The sequence below is a fragment of the Teleopsis dalmanni genome, chromosome X, assembly GCF_002237135.1.
Source record: "Teleopsis dalmanni isolate 2A chromosome X, ASM223713v2, whole genome shotgun sequence".
NCBI classification, from domain to species: Eukaryota; Metazoa; Arthropoda; class Insecta; order Diptera; family Diopsidae; genus Teleopsis; species Teleopsis dalmanni.
The window spans coordinates 39,650,250-39,668,503 of record NC_051848.1 but is presented as its reverse complement, the minus strand read 5'-3'; the positions used below and the strand labels follow the sequence as shown (position 1 = coordinate 39,668,503).

The 18,254-nt window shown below is 29.8% G+C and overlaps 1 protein-coding gene across 1 annotated transcript; it reads right to left on the bottom strand.

Annotated features, from left to right (window-relative positions):
- Positions 1 to 2,519: 2,519 nt before the first annotated feature.
- LOC119688325 (dipeptidase 2-like) lies at positions 2,520 to 17,570 on the bottom strand (the record flags this gene model as incomplete). The annotated part of the gene is made up of 3 exons (XM_038103002.1): positions 2,520 to 2,874; positions 16,645 to 16,720; positions 17,294 to 17,570. Coding segments are annotated over 3 exons (582 nt in total), but the record flags the coding sequence as incomplete, so codon positions are not given.
- Positions 17,571 to 18,254: the final 684 nt, after the last annotated feature.

Below are 18,254 nucleotides of genomic sequence, written 5' to 3'. Positions count from 1 at the left end.
ATAGAGTTTACCACTCTTCTTATTACTGTACAGTTTTTATATACCAGATATCCCTAAAGGATCCATACATTTTCTCTTACTATATTATCTGCATATAGTATATAATGTATAGTCTGACAAAAAAGAGTATTTCATGTATGTGAATCTAAAGAAACACATCCTTGAAACAATAAAATATTTCAGTAAGTGAAAAATTAAGCTGAGTGCGGAATAGATGAAGTCAATCTTAAACACCATAAAAAAGAGCCAGAGCCCAGAAAGACTTGTTCTAAAGGACAAGTCCATAAAATGGATAAATAAAAAAAGTATCTAGATTTAATGTTAAAATAAAGAAAAAAGTAAAATAATATAAAAACGAGCTTTTCAACAATTCAACCTTTGCCTTTTACCGGTTACTGTTACAAAGGAAACTAAAGATTCAAAACAATATTCTGATCTATAAAATTATATTATTAAATTATAATTAATTAAATTATAAATATTTAAGTTATAAGATCCAGCATTTCAAATAGATGCGTTGCATTTGGCAATATATAAGAAATGATAATAAAACTGTTTCAAAACGTGACTGGACGCATAATATAGGCTATCTGCTATGTCACAAAGAATTAAGAATAGGACCTTTAAAAAAATTAATAAATAATAAGATAATGAAGTTATATGCAAAATAGTTGAATATAGTAGACCACCAATAGATTTACGAAAGACCTAAAGAAACTTTCTTAAAGAAGAAAGTTGCGCCTACTAACAAGACTTCATAATATCAGGTCTCACACATAAACGTCTGAAGTTATAGTGGCAATTGAGAAAAAAACACTCAGAAAACGTTGTTAGATGATGTTAACTTTGTGAACAGACCGAAACAGAATATCAAATATAGACTACCGGTAAAGTAGTGCACTATAATCTAACAATAAGTCCATAAACGAACCTGTATAGAATATCGGGTTTAGTATTTTAGTGAAGTAGAGTACTCCGACTTCATACTAAGTCCACAAACGAACCAACACACAATATTAGATATAAAAACCCAGTGAAGTGGAGTACTGCGATTTCATACTAAGTCCACAGACGAACCAACAGACAATATTAGATATAAAATTCTAGTGAAGTAGAGTACTGCGATTTCATACTTAGTCCATAAATGAACCAATACACAATACTAGATATAAAAACCCAGTGAAGTAGATTACTGCCACTTGATACTAAGTCCATAAATGGACCAATATACATTATTAAATACAGGATCCCAGTGAAGTAGAGCACTGCAACAAGCTAAGTCCGCAAACAGATCAACAGATAATATTAGTTATAAAATTCCAGTGAAGTGGAGTATTGCGACTTAATACTAAGTCCACAAATGCACTAATAGACAATATTAGATATAGAATCCTAGTAAAGTAGAGTACTGTGACTTGATACTAGGTCGACAAATCGACCGATAGACAATTTAAGATATAGAATCCCAGTGAAATGGAGTACTGCGACTTGATACTAAGTCACTACACCCAGAGAAGTGGATTACAGCGATTTGAGATATAGACTCTCAGTGAAGTAGAGTACTGTCACTTGATACTAATTTCACAAACGGACCAGCACAGAATATCAGTTTTCCGATACAGTAAAGTACTGTGATCTTAATAGATATTTTATACTATAGGTTTATTTTTGAATAAGTCAATAGATTTAATGTAGATTAGTAATATTATATTAAAAAATTTTTAATTGAATGTGGAGCAGTTGTTAAGACCATTTATAAAAGAGATTGTTAAGTGAGTAATAATAATTATCCGATGAAAATGTGTGTATTGATATCTCTATTTGGATTTAATTCTTACATCAGTACATATTTTTAAAATCGTATAAAATATTTTCGTTATATTAGTAAAACATATTTCTTAACTATTTTATTTTTTTCAGAAAGTTGAATTTATTGCTTACGTCTTAATACAGAAACCTGAGAAATAATAGAGCTAACATTCTTAAGAAGAGGGTTTCATGCAAATAGGTGTAAAATTGTCTGAGTTCTTTTTTTTTCTTTGGTAATGTACTTATATACGCAGTATGAAGGTAATATATATAATATATAAAAACTTATTAAGCATTGTCTTCTTAAAGGAGTTTCAAAAAATAATGTCCTAATTATTTTTTCACTTATTTGTTATATTATTTAATATTTTTCTTTATGTATTTTAGGTTAAAAGAATTTAAATTACAATTTTGTTTAATATGAAGTCTTGGGTTATTGTGCATTTGTTTTTTTTTTTTTTTAAACATATATCAACCGTTTAAAAATAATTTAAATATTATAAAGAACTGAAAAAATTTTTACTAAAATTAATTTTTGAATTAAGTTCAACAAAAAGGAGTTTATTTAAGAAAAAATAAAATTTTTTTTCTAAAATTTAGCTATTAGCAGTTCTCATTATATGTTTTAATTTTTTAATAATTTTCTTCTCAGATTTTAACTTTAAATTTAATATTTAATTAATATTTTTAATTATCTAAATAATCTTATATGATAGTTTTTTAAACATAAACGTTCACAATTTCTGCAATTTTAGCTGCCTTGCTTTGTAATCTATATTAAGTCCTTGTGTTTAAAGTAATTACTGTACAACTTCAGGTGATACCCTTATAATCAATTAGCTAGAAGTACAATTATATGGATCATCGCTACGGAAGTTGGGATGATCTTCATAGGGCTTAACACCAGCTGCTTTCTTCTCATCGCGTACCTTTTCGACTTGCTGCATGACACGCAGAAAATTTCCACCAGCCAGTTTTGTGAGATCCTCAATAGACCAACCAACACCAAGTAATTCAGCAAATAGTGTGGGATATGCCGAAACATCTTCCAATCCTTTGGGTGTGCTATATATAAAAAAATATTGTAAGAATTAATAAATAATTATTTTAAATATATTTTATTTTCAATTTATTTTATTATTATATCTAGTATTAATCTTAATAAATAACTAATATTAATGATATCGATTCGAGAGAGTACACACTTTCCTGTATGCAGTGGTCTGAAAAAAGTACCAGGGAAAAAGATCCATCGCGAAATTTTCACCAAATGCACAACCCTGACAAGATCAAGTTATAAGTTCATCAGATCTGTAGATATTTTCTTGTGTAGATTTAAATAAATAATGAATATTAATTATACCGATCTAGGAAAGTATACACATTGTTCCAATTAAGAAAACTAACTGAAAATGTCTAGTCATTGATTAGGTATAGATTCTAGAAATGCAGGTGCTGCAAGAAAGAAGAGGAAAAAGAACCATCTAAAATGTCAGGTCTGGCAAGATTAGTTTATCAGATCTCTTAATATTTTCGATGCACTTAATAAATCTTGGTTATTTGTTACAGAAGTTTTTAGTGGGATTGACATTTTTTAATAAAAAAAATACAGATACTTTTCACGTTTTATAATCTCATTTGGTTGTTATGCGACCCTATGCTCTTCCTAGGAGTTAAAGGAGATTAAATATATATTCAGATTAACAATCAGATTTTGAATGAGACTTTATATAATTTTTTTATATATACAACAAAAAGAACTGTGACTTGATAGCTTTTTTTTATTAAAGAAACACTATTTCTTATATGTATTATATTTAATCAATAGTAATTTAACGTCAGTTATGACAGTTGTGACTATTTTACCTAATAGAAACTATTGTATTTTGTTAGAGAGGTTTCGAAAAACAATGAACTACAACAACAAAAATTCTATGTATTACTTAAAAAACAAAAAATTCTGTTCAGTAAGGGGCTGTTGTAGCATAAAAGATCAATCATGGTCGCAGTGCTCTACTCAAATGGGAGCTAGTACCCCGTTCTCTCTCTATCTAACTAAAAAATAAAAGGAATGTTTATAATCTTTATAAAGATTTATTTTTATAATTTTGTGTTGTTGCAATTTCGCTAGTATTCGATAAAAACCTTTCTATTGAAAGTAATACCTCATATTAAGAATTAAGTTTCTTTTATCAAAATGGACTTTAAAAATCAATCAAAATCAATCCTTTATGATAAGAAAATCCATTAAAAGAATAAGAATATATTTATTTATTAAATTAATATATCGATAAGTAATGCAAGTGATGATTCTGATATATTCAAATATCCATAGCAAATGTTATATAGCTTTTTTAAAAGACTACCATATATAAAAATATCATACGATACTCTATAAAATTTTTATGTAGTCTTTTAGAAAAGCTATATAATATTTGTTATAGATATTTGAATATTTCCAAATTAAATTTGCATCACTTATCGATATATTGATTTAACAAAAAAATATATTTATTCCTTTATGATATGTGAACAAAACACTGAAGAATATTTTTTTCGTGGAAAATTTATTTTTATTGCTGAAAATAAATGTAAATAATAATAATAATTAATAAATAATAATAATAATAAATAATAATAATAAAGAGTTCTACTTTTATAGTCACAATTGTTTATAGAAATAATTTCTACTAATATATAAATTAAAAATTGAAAAGGACTTAAATGCTTACCTTTTACAGAACAACGATTTGTAAAAGTTAAGCGAATTTATATAGCTGTGGTTTATGTGTTAGCCTTAAAACTAGCACACCAGTGTTGTTGTTGTTTGGTTATGTGTGTTATATGAGGAAGACACGTGCAGATTATATCTAGAAGAAGAGGAGACAGCAGTGCATATATTGTGCCTACCATTGGGTTGGTGATGACTTATCAGGCCAACACAAGCTAAATGAACTGCTTGCAATAACGAGTGTTGGAAGCCACTTTAGCTTTAACTCCACAACGACATCCGAGAATCGAAGGGCGAAGAAGAACCCAAATCATTTTGCAGTCTACTTTAGCTAAAACTTCACTTTATTGGGGTCACTTTATTGGGTTGGATGATACTCTGTTCTAACTTCCCATAATAGATGTGTGTTAATATGGAAATCTACGGTTTGAATTTGACAGGGTTCGTTTCGTGATACTTTTAGTCGAAATAATATATATACACACTTTAGTTCCTAAAGATGATGGATATGATGGATATCTGTTGGTATCCGAAATAGTGCTATGGTTGACTCAAAATATTTATTTAATTTATTTAAAAAATTAATTTCTAAATTTCAAATTTATTGACTATTAATCCCTTTTAATTAAGAATTTTTACGTTTAACTCAGAGATACAAATTAAATTTAGTTGAAAAGAATTTAACTAATTTCAAATATTAAACATTCATATATAAGAAAAATGGATAGAAGCTATTAACTTCTAGGGTAGGGATACTTTGTTGCAGGTCGTAAACCTAAAAAGTTTTATTCATTATCCTAGATAAATTGTTTATTGCCATAAAAAGGTAAAATTGCTTATAATGCAAACAAAAAAATATTCAAAAAATATATTAAGTGTGTGCAGTTCGCCTTGAAAATCTTTATTTCACGAAATATTTCCACATAATTTGCAGAAAAATATAATCGTAAACAAAATTTCCACTCGATTTAAGCAGACAATAAAATGTTCAATTTTCATTTTAATAGAAATTTTTGCATTAGATTAAATAATTCAGTTTCCATGCTAAGAAAATATGTGGAGTCATAGAATTGTCTCACAAATGACTTTTGCGAGTCATAGTGAAGTGGGAGAGAGTGCACGGTAATTACAAATCGTAATAAATTTTGTTATTCAAAATACTTTAAGTTAAAGTTCCAAAATGTTTCTTTTTGAGAAAATAGAAATAATGTATGAGATACTTTTGCTTGAGAGAACCGTCACAATTCTAGGGGATAATAACATTCTTACGTTTTAGAACAAATTTAATGGAGCAGAAGTTCAAAGAATCTCAAATATTTTGGGAGGAATTAAATTTGTTGCTGAAAATTGTCATACCATGGTGGAATGAAATGGTGGAATGGTGTTTGGGGGTTTCGGGTTAGGCTAAGTTTGATCTATTGTGTATCCCTTTGTATTTAGTTATTTAGTATCGCGAGGAATCGAATCAGCTCCTTCGGAGAGAGTTTTTGAAGGTCTACATCCTCTAGTTGGTATGCACATAAAATTTTGTTTCTTTTATAGCCTAGTGCATCATAGTTAGTGATCAGATGTTTCATAAACTCTTCCTTATCACAGCAGTTGTCATACTATACATCTATAATTAATAATATATATACATATATGTAATGATTATAATATATATATGTAATATATATGTATATAATATATATATAATATGTTTATATATGTATATATACATATATATGAATATTGGATTATATTAATTAAAACTATTGTCGTGAAATCGCCCAACTACCGGTACTGCGGCTAGAAGTGTCCTATTGTACCAAATTCACTTTTTATTAGTTTTTAATTAATTAATTGGGTTATATAGAAAAGTATTCTCGGTTTTTTGGTACATATTTAAAAAAATTTTTTTTTGTTGAATTTATTAAAATTCAGTTTTAATTAAATGTGTATTGTCCCTTTAATATTTATCACTTCTTGTCATTTTTCGGGTAGCTTCAGAATTCCATAGGTATAGAATTTCTGTGGCTTATTGGTCAAAAATATGGACTCTCTTTGGTCACTTAATCTTTTAATATCAAAAGAGTTCTACAAAGACCAAAATATCTTAGACAGTCAGATGGTGCAAGAACTGGATCCAAGATCCATCAAGATCTGCATAGTGAATGCATCGAAGCTTTCCAATCAAGTTTCTTCGATTTGTTTCAAGTCATCAAAAATGTGTTAATCGGTTTTTTTAGTAATTGCCCAATCAGGGCGAGGTCTATTTTCGACATTGAAATTTCGGGAACGGAATCAAGTATACCCATCGTTAGCCGTATAATTGTTCGGCTTGTATTTGCATGTTTACTGATACCTTTCTTATAATATTATAAGAAGATCGTATATTTTCAAATATTTCATGTTTTTCCAAATCAAAACAATTTTTTACAAGAGTTATGACTTGCATAATTGCATGTACAATAAATTGACGCCTGAAATATCACCATTAAAATATATGATCTTTAACATAATAGGATTAGTATTGCTAGAGGAATATATGGGTATCAACAACATCTAGTGACAAAAAACTTAGGATGCTTACCAATATCACCCATTAGGGTGGTTAGAACAAAAATATTTCGAAGGTTCTTGAAAACCTAATAGTGGGTTAAAGTTGTATCTATCAAAGAGAATTGAATTTCTAAAAAAATTTGAACTGAACTAAAAATAATTGAAATCCATTAATATCTTATGTAAGCTTTCGTTCCTAAAGTTATAAGAAACTCACCAAAATCGAACATCTCGTCTTAATTTTTTTTTTTGAAGCATTCTAAGGTATATTTGTTATCACATTGAGATATTTTAATGATATTTTCTCTATTTTTTCATATGTTGTAAATATTAGATAAGGTTAGTTTGAAGTGACAGCCTTGTGCATCAAAGCTCTGTTATTATACTACAGCTTTCTAAATATTAATTTTGTAATATTTTCATCACACTTAAAGTGCCAGTTATATTAATAATTTTTAATTAAATAGAAAAAAAGTAACAAATATGAAGTAATTAAATTTTTTTTCAAAAAATTCAACTAATTTTAATAGAAATTAAAAATGTTGGTTTTTATAAGCACAAAAATTAATCTTTCTAATAAAAACTAAATGCGTTTTCAATAAATAAAATTTTAACCGATATATATTTTAATGACATGAATCTGTTCAAAATTAAAACCACTTAAGCCATTACACTAAAAACGTTATATGCAAAATTGTGTTTGCCAAATCTAAAAGGATTAAAATTCCTTTTCGGAAACCAATAAATTCGAAATACGCAAATATAACTGTCACTTACACAAACACAATTTTACACAAACTCACATATACATACGCACACATAAATAGACCACATTGTACGGTATGCAGCCTTCCACAATCACATAAAATGACAGTGAAACGGTGCACCCACTTTTCATTTTCGGTCACGTACAAATCAGTTGAAGTGACCACAAAACGTCAAAGTAAATAATTTGCATGTTGGTGTCAGAAATAATATAGAACGTTACTGTAGCCTTTCTATACTGGGTTGTACTCACACGTATATGCGAAAAATTCGCATCCCAACAATAAATCTCTTCTCAAAAGTGAGTTTAGGTAACAAAATTTGGGAGTAAACTGAATAGTAGTGACTTAAGAAAGGGGGAACATTTATTTAATGTATCATACATGATATAATATCTCTTATACTATGTTTCCACTTGTCTCATTTAGCAGTTTTGATCATTAAGGCCACTAATGAGAATAATTTACCATATAAGCAGTTTTCATATAAATGAGGTCATTATAAATAAATTAACTTATTTAGGACGAAAAACGTTAAATGCAACCTTTAAAAATAAATATTCCAGGAGAGAAATAACCAAAATTTAAAATATGTGCCATATGTTTTATATGTAAAATGCTATTTCACATACATAAATGAACTTACACCAATGGAAACGACTAAATCTTAATTTCGTTAACATAAGTTGTTTAACATACAGTGAAAACATGACATTACACACATATTGCAGTGCTTCTGCTCTCCATACATGTCTCGGTAAAATTTAACTCTTTAATACAACGTTACGTTTACACTTGGACTTATCGAACTTACTTTAGCATATTTTTATATCAAATCGGTATAGCATCGCCAGTAGAGTCCAAAATAAAGGTATAAATAACGATTTAGTGTTTTAAGTTTGAGTGAACATGCTCTAAGTGGTCTTTGATTTCAACGAGATAGGGCTATATGTTATATATTACTTGATATCAATAATTTAGTGAAATGTGTATTTATCGTATATATTATCTTCAGAAATGGAGCTGGGGCATAAACACCTTATCATGTGATTTTCGCACTGAAGATACTTTTTTGTAAAACTCTTTAAAGTTATTGGGTCATATAAACACGCCAATAACGACTTTAACCTAGAAAAACAAGACTACATAGAGTCCACCATTTGTGTGATACAAGTTTAAATATTCGAGAAAGTTGTGGAAAATTTGAACCCTAGACTTTTTATTTATTTATAGTCCACAATGTTTTCTATTATTATCTATAAAAAAAATGATTTAAATCATATTACTTTTCTTTTAATTTATAATCCTACATAACAAATATTTAATTAACAATATTCATATATTGATGATGGGCTAGGTTAGGTTCGGAAAGCGCGTGCTGACCGTTGTCAGCACTTCCACTTGGAGGCATATATTGCCCATTGTGATGCCCTCAAAAATTTTGCCGGGAGAGGCGAATTGCTAAGCTTTGTAATCCTTGTTAAACCATTTGGTTTTCCAGATGAAGTTGAGGAGATCCGATAAGTTTACTTTCGTTATCTCTTCCAAGTCAGTGAAAAAGCGATCCCTGAGAAAGCGATAGTTGATTATATATTAGGTGTGAGCAATCAATGGTATTATCCATCTTTTTTAAGTCAAGCATATTACTGTGGGGGCTTGAATTTTTATCTTTTCCAAAATTGCTTTACAGATTTTGTTCCAGCGATAAAACTTTTTCTTACAGACTGTATTTGTTTATTATTTTTTATTCTATGAAACTTATTATATGAAGCGAATAAGAAAGTGGCAAAAACTATATTATATATGGATTAACCGGTAGGCGTACGTATTATCCTGATTGTTTAACTAATTTATTGCAGTAATTCAGAAATTTACTGAACAATATTTTAATGTCTCTGGCCTAAGATATATTTATTTTATTGCTAAGCACAACGATATAGGTTTTGTGATCATGCGGTGGAAATCCTAATACTCTTCAATATCCTGATAATTGAAAGTTATTGTTCTTTAGCTGCATAGGCATCTATTGAAAACATTAATATATTTCCTAATCGAAGGTATATGGATGGTTCTGTTTTATAATAATTTTTTTAAGTTTCATGATAGCAGGTGTGTCGGGCTTGGAACCCATCATTTAAAAACAATTTTTAATGCAAACAAAGAGGCAGCCTCGGATAAGGAAACGCTTTATTCATGACGATAATCACAAACGTTATAAGAAATACGATTTAAAAATATGCACCTGGAATGTCCGAACTCTTTACAGAGAAGGTGTATCTATACAGCTGGTTAATGTACTCAAGAAGTATAAGGCTGACATTACCGTCCTCCAGGAAATGCAATGGATGGAACAAGGATACTCTGAATGAGAGCCTTGTGACATCTACTACAGCTGCCAAGCAACAAAGCACGAATTTGGAGTCGGATTTGCGGCAAGTCAAAGGTTGAGAAATTTGGTCTCAACATTTACACTGAAGACTGAAGTAAGTAAGTATGTAAGTAAAGATCTCTGTTATTAGAACGATATGTTTATGTGACAACTGCATATTTTAATTCATGAATTTTTCGTCCCTTGAAGGATATATCTTTATTCTAACTAATACATCACAGAATAACAGTGTAAAGATAACTGTAGTCAGAATTTTATGTTAGTATCAACTGATTCACATCAAACAGTTGAAGGAATTCTTAATTGAATTATAGAAATAGTTATTTCCTGTTGGGTTATTTTAAAATTTCCATTACCAATCCCACTCTACCAAGCCACACATATACATTGTAGATGGAGAAGGGAACACATTTGACAAGGTAACTTTGTTGAGCTGGCAACATCATAATTAGTATAATAATCATTATCATCTTCATCATGGAAGTGTTCAGCGTGTCAAATATGACACGTACGTCGGCAATTTTGTATTTTGTAGTTTATTGTTGTTGTTGTTGTTGTAGCCAGTGTTGCTACATTTTTAACAAATTTTTATAATGGTTTTATTTTGATTTCGGTTTTTGGAAATATGGTTATCCTTCCGGCCATTCTGCATACATCAATTGCTGTATCAGGTTATAAAATTTTTGCTCTGGAACTGCTGTCCCCGATGTTGCTACGCGGCTACGTTGCTACATTGGTGTGTTGCTGAAGTTGTTGCTGGTGTTGCATTGCTGTTGGTTTGCATTTATGCTGCTATAGTCTTTGCTTGTTTTCGGTGTTGCCATTTGCAAATGACAAAACAGGACAAGCCAAATAACAACAAGAACTCAAAGCGTGAAAAAGGACGCTATTTCGTTCTTTTTTTTAGCATTTTGTGGTGTATTATTTTGAAGCTTATTTTCAAATTTCAAATTTTACTTGAAATTTGCAAAATATATTTCGATCAATAAAAATTTGTGCGGTCTCAGAGATGAATAGGTACCGCCAACGTGTACTACACAGTATTTATGTTCCAATGCACAGAAATACAAATCATTTCAATTTGGATTCATAAATACGGATAAGATAATTGACTAATTATAAAATGTGTACATTATATACACAATAATAAAAATCAAAATAATAAACATATATATATATTTAATCCTTTAACTCCTAGGAGAAGCATAGGCCCGCAACAAATAACTTCCACTCGGTACGATTGATGGCCAATAGTTTCAACTCTCCCCAGCTTTTCCGCATGTGTAACATTTCCGTGTCGGTTTGTTTTCTCCAGGCATGAGCAGGCTGCCCCTCCTTCTGTTACCCATCGGGTTCTATTCAATCGCCATTCTTGTGCTGTCACCAGTCGGTCTACGCAAAGTGTGACCGATCCATTCCCATTTGCACTTTTTAATTTCGTTTCTCATAGGTGTTTGCTGAGTTAGAGACCATAGATGATCGTTGTTTGAAATTATATTTCGCCAAAATAGTTAAACAATTTTGCGTAATGACTGATTTACAAAAACTTGTAGTGCATCGGTGCTGTTTTCCGTAGTATTCCAGGATTGGCATCCATATAGAAGGCAAGATTTTATGTTGGAGTTAAATATTCGTATTTTAGTTCGATGCGATAACTGAGATGAGATCCAGACTTTATGAATCGGATCAAACAGAAACAATTTGTATGAGAAATACATTCTGTTATATAAAATATAAGACTACATAAGTATATTAGGTTAGGTTATATGAACGATCCTAAGAAATCGCTTAGGCCTATTGGCTTATTATTTGACTGTGTAAGAACTCAGTTGTTTAAAAACCAACTGAAATTTTTGTCAAAAGTTCCAATGCGCCTTAGAGGAAGATTCTGGAGTCAGAAAAGCTCCCAAAAAAATGAAGCACCTAATGAATATTGGTTCATTTGTGTAGTGAATCAGATATCTCCAATACGAATACGGAATATAAGTCTGTATAGCTATGCAGCCCAAAGAGGGATTTAATCGGTTGCGCACGAGATTGGTTCAGATACTTTGTTTTTCGACAAATATTGTTAAATATAAAAGAAAAGTTGAAATTTTTATATAAAAAAAAGGCGTAAATATGTGATGACTTCTATTTACAAAATATTTTTTATTCTATAAGAAATAACTTTAAATAATATTAAATTTAAAAACTAGTAAGAGCCAAATATTTGATAATTTTTATCCTTTTTTGAATACTTATATTGAAAAGTACCATTAGTAATGCCACATAATATGAAAAAATTGATTTGTTAATAATAGGAAAATTTTCTTCAATTTTATTACTGAAGTCTTGCTTATGGGCTATTAATTTAATATCAAGAACACATTAATACCAGTATATTACATTGTTTTTAAAGATATATAAATATTTTAATACCAGCCGGATTTTCAATACTATATCTTAGAGTACATTTCGGACAAGAGGGTGGCGAAATTTCAATCGTAGTTAATAATATTAGAAATTTATAAGAAAATTGAGTTTCACAAATGAAATCCATATTTAAACATTACTTATATCTTGATATTTAATAGTTAGAGTGTTATCTTCGACCCCAAACTATAATTGCCGAAGAAAATAGTATCCATACACACACCTACCTTATTACAGCCACAACCCCTTTCTTTTAGCATCATGAATGATATATCACAAATAAACTCGATATAGTTCATATGAGAATTAATAATATTAAATACAAGTTTATGAGTGGTAAAGTTTTTAAAGCACTAAACTATGAAGTTCAATATTGCATTCAGCTCTTGCTGAAAGAGACCCCAATGTGGGAATATATAATATCTATAAAATCCTTTAAACTTTCACGTTAGGTAAGATAAGGTTAAAATAGTAGCATTGTGTACCAAAGCTCATTTGAATAGAGATAATGATATGTTGTGATACCATGGAGGTGATACTGCCCTTATGCCCGACTTAAAGAACTAACTTATATGCAGCAGCTCAAAGCATCTATCGCACGAAAATTTCTTTTTGAGAAACCGCGACTTTCCCACTTCAGAAGAAGAAAAGCGATCTGGTATTTAGTTAAATTTCTAATCTAAAAGACTGACAGCTTTGCCAGGTCAGCTAGAAAAGCAGTTTCCTTATCTTTACTCCTTATCTTAACAGTGATGTTAAGAAAATGTGAAAAAATCATTTATGGCAGTTCTTTAGTTTCGACTGACAAATATATAAATAAAATTATAGTACTTTAACAACAAATACAAAATTATTATTATTTTGAAAATATATTTAGAACGCTTTTTTATTCAGTTGTTTTGTCTTTCAAAAGATATTGTTTTTATGTAGACGATCGTTTTTGTAAAATATAATAAATTTATTTTAAAGTAACGTCACAAAAAAAAAAAAATTCAATTGTGACGACTCCTGGGACGTTCCCGTTTAATTCATATATTAAATCAAGAGTTCGGCAAATTTCTCAAGCAAGACAAAGCAAGAACAAGACATTTTGTTTGATCTCTGGCACCATTCTGTTGAAATTTCCATATTCATATCTTTAAATTTATTCACAAAAGAAAAATATTGGTAATCATGTATCTGTAGCAAACAGAGTAGAAGTTTTGGGGTATACTTTCAGCTATTTCAAAAAAATGCACACCCGTCATAGCTTCAAACTGAATTTCCAAAAGATAAGTGTAGATTACCAGGATCAAAACAATCCAAATCACTTATTGATAGCTATAACAATAGGAGATACCAGGATTGTACGAAGCTGTCAAAAGAAAAACTTAGAATTATTACAAGAATTTTAATAGGGCATTGTAAACTGAAATACCATCTTACGAGACTGGGTATATATACGGATGAAAACTGTAGATTATGCAAAGAAAATGCAGAGTCAGACGCACATGTGCTGTGAGAATGCCCTGTGCTGATGCAATTACGGAATAGACTCCTGGGCATATATACCCTAATGGAAGAAGTAATACAACTCTGTAATGTAGGTTCTATACTATCTTTTATCGACGACACAGCGCTTAGCGACTTATTTTAATCTCAGAAGAGGGCACAATATACTCGACAGTATCAGTGCTACATTCCATAGCAATATAAGTAAATGACTATATATTTATAATCATAGATAAATCTAGGTGTACAGGGGTTACTGACTAACATAAAAGCTGATTAAAAAAGCAGCTTGCCATTAGTAAATAATAGCATGATCATGTGTAATTTTCCGGTTAACATGGCGCTGTTATATCAAAACAGGATCTTGAGAACTAACTAAAGGGGCTACATGAACACTGTCTACATGAACACTGTCATGCTTACTGCAGTTCTCTTTGGTCACTGGTGAATAGAACTTCAAGCAGAGAAGCTGGAAATTCATTTTAATACTCATTGTAAAATTTGTGGAAACTTACAGGAAAAAGAAACTATTCACCTAAGAAATGCTTATTTAGGGAAGTATTTTTTTGACTGTTCATCGGTAAGGATAAAAGATCTATTAAAATATTTAGCGGAGGTTAGCGGAGAACTAGTCAACCACCCATAGGAAAAATGTTAAACGAAAATACATTATACATCTATCACTACAGATTAAATTGATGAATAGAGAGATATTTCAAACAGTAATTAATTACAACATCAAAAATTTATTATTATTTAATACAAAGAAAAAAAATTAATTAATGTAATTAGTTTATAGTTGGTTTATAATTTCGTTCTAATATAAATCATTAAGTGAAATTGTTAATAAAACTATTGACAGTAAATTAACAAAACAAAAGTTAGATTATACACGCCAAATATGGCTTTGGGTAAGTTAGATAATGAACACTGACTCTGTGCTTTAAATTAGGCAGGGCACTAATTCAACCCTTGGTACTTGCAGTCTCAAAAAATTATTAATGAATAATTTAATACAATACTAGAAATATTTCCAAAAGATCACTCATGGTAGTCATTTGGCAATACTTTAAACAGCTGTGAGGTCAGATAAAAATTCAGTTAATTAATAAATAATAAAAAATTTTTGTTGTTGTAATTCACTACTGTTCAAAATTCTGCTCTATTAAAATTATAGTTTCTATTAACAAAAATGGTTTCTTTCGGGGTTTTTTGGTTAAAAATCAAATTTAAATAGATTTTATTTATTTAAATAAAATTAATAAACTGTTCGAGTTGAATAAAAAAATAATTCTAGTTAAATCCTCTTGTTGCGGTTCCTAGTTATTCCTCGTAGCATAGAAGAAATCCTTCAGATGAATTGCAATACTAGAAACAATATGTTTTATTATGGATTTAGTCCTAGTTTTGCAGTTCACACTTACGTAAAATAACGCTTAAATGTTATTAGGCACTGAAGTGGTACTTAAAATTCCAAGCTGTAGTGTTAAATTGGCAGAAGTGTCAATTATTGAAAGTATCAGATTATCTTCATACATGTAAATATTTAAATATCCTTGAAGATTAAAGTGTTGCAAATTGGCATATAAAATTTTGAATTACATTCAATTAAAAATTATAATGAGAAAATGAAAGATTTATAATCTCAAGCAATAGGAAGAAAATAAAGTGTCTCTCTGAAGTGTTTAATTACTGTATAGAAAAGTTGAATAATTAATTTTGTTGTACTAGTATTATATTAATTTATAAGGATTATAAGAATTATAAGATTATAACGATTGTAAAAAATATTTTTTTTAGTTGAATTAATTTTTACAAAAACATTTTAAAAATACTTAGATTTCAGTTGGTTCCACGAGCGATTGAGTGTTTCCGGAAGTAAAATATGGATAGCGCAATATACTATCACCTAGCTTCTTCTCAACAAGTTGGTCGATAAACCTTCTCATGGGGGGACTATTAACACTGCTTATCGACGACGAGCTGAGACAGAGAAAATGCAAAAGCCGAGGGTGTACGAATTTGTCTGCGAATAAATTCCGTAACGGCGTGCTTTTCGCCATGTTAAAATTGTCTATTGTCCAGCATCAGGCTAAGGTGCGATAGATCGATAATCTGTTGTACCCGAAAACCTTTTTATCACCAGAATGTCTACAAGAAGAATAAATCGGCCTATTTGGAATAATAAAAATAAATCGGCGATTTGGAACATGGAACGTTAAGAACGAAATTAACAGCCAATCCAAACACCTTGGCAGTAAGAAAGCAAACATGGAAACAATTTGTAGATAGTCTATGCCCAGTATAGAAGCAGCTTGTAATCATGTGACATGTGACGTCAAGCAAGGCTTAATAATAATAATAGATTTCAGTAATAAAATTGTAAAATTTTTATATATGCAATAGGTTGAAAAGGGGCGTGGCATTAATATTGGTAATATGTGTGCGGAAAAATTAAACTTCGGCATATGCCGAAGATAACGCTCTTACTAGCTTTTACTTACAAATTGATGCCATCATATCCAGCGCCGAGACCCACATGTTCAATGCCAGCAACGCGTCTTATGTGATTTATATGAGCTGCGAATAATCATCGTAAATATATATTAAATGTTATGGCGAGTTCAAGAATATTATGTATTTATATTTAATATTATTATATACAAATTATTTTCTTTTTATAGAAAATATTCTCTTAACTCTTATTTGGCTGACTACCAAATCAATTGATTTGGCGCATAAAAAATATTATTTATTTTTATTATGAGAAGTTGGGAGAAGAAGGCAAAGACTTCGCATAGGTTTTTTCCTATGTAATTATTTAATTTTAAAAATATTTAAAAATATATTCGATAAAATCTTTGAAAAAATATTTGCAAGAAACTTCAAAAGAGAAGAAATTTGATGCTGTCATTATGTTGTCAAAATAAAAAAAAAAAAAAATAAAAAGTTTTTGGATGATTGCAACGGAATTGCAGCTGTGTCAGCCACGTAGCCATCATTAATTTCAAGAAAAACAATGGCGAAAGTTTCTCTTTAAATATTCAAAATTCTCATTTATTTGATTGATGTCTTATTGAAAATTTTGTGTCTGTCTATGAAGTTTCTCGTATATACTCGATGCAAGTTTTCAATTTTATTCAATTAACTTACCAACTGCATCATGCACCGTAGAGTTTTCGCTGCAGGATAAAAATTTCGAATAAAAGTTAACCATGATAAGACCGCCATTTTTGGCCAAAGATTTAAGCATGTCATCTTGTACATTCCGGCTTGAATTGCACAGCTCATATGCAGATGAATGAGAGAATATAACAGGTGCTTCACTCACTTCCAAGGCATGCCGCATTGTGCCTGTGGAAACGTGCGATAAGTCCACCATCATTCCCAGACGATTCATTTCCCTTATGATTGTCTGCAAACGAACAAAAAAAACAAAATAAAAATAAACGTTAATAAATACTTTAATATTTTAAGAAGAATTATTTTTAACAAAGTATACATGGTTTTTCGAACATAAAATGAAAAATATTTACTTCAGCATATTTTTTATATTTTTTTGTGTTGTAATTTTTTGAGTTCCAAATTAAGTTTCAATTTTAATTCACCCTTTCGAGTGCAAAATTTTCTAGTTAAACTCTTTCGATTTTTTTTTCTTTTGTCAAATGTTGTAGTTAATCATTTTTTTTGAACGAATTTCAAAAAAAATTTTTTCAAATTCGTTGTGCAATTATTGGAAAGATGTTTAAAATTAAACCCAAAGCCATCAACGTCACTTCCACTGCAAGCTCCGCTAAAAGAATATCGTATTATAAGTTGTTACAATGGATCAATAAAACACTGATTGCGGACTTCAAGTGCATCGAGCATCTAGGTACCGGTGCCGTCTATTGCCAGTTAATGAACATGCTCTTTCCGAATGTCATAAAGCTAAGTAAAGTTCATTTCTACACTTGTTGTCCGGTTCATTTTCTATACAATTTCAAGTTGCTGCAAGCCTGTTTCGAAAAGTTAGGTGTCACTAAATATGTGCCGGTGGAAAATATTCTGAAAATGCGTTTCAAAGATAATTTCGAATTCGCACAGTGGTTTCGCAAATTTTTTGACGCCAATG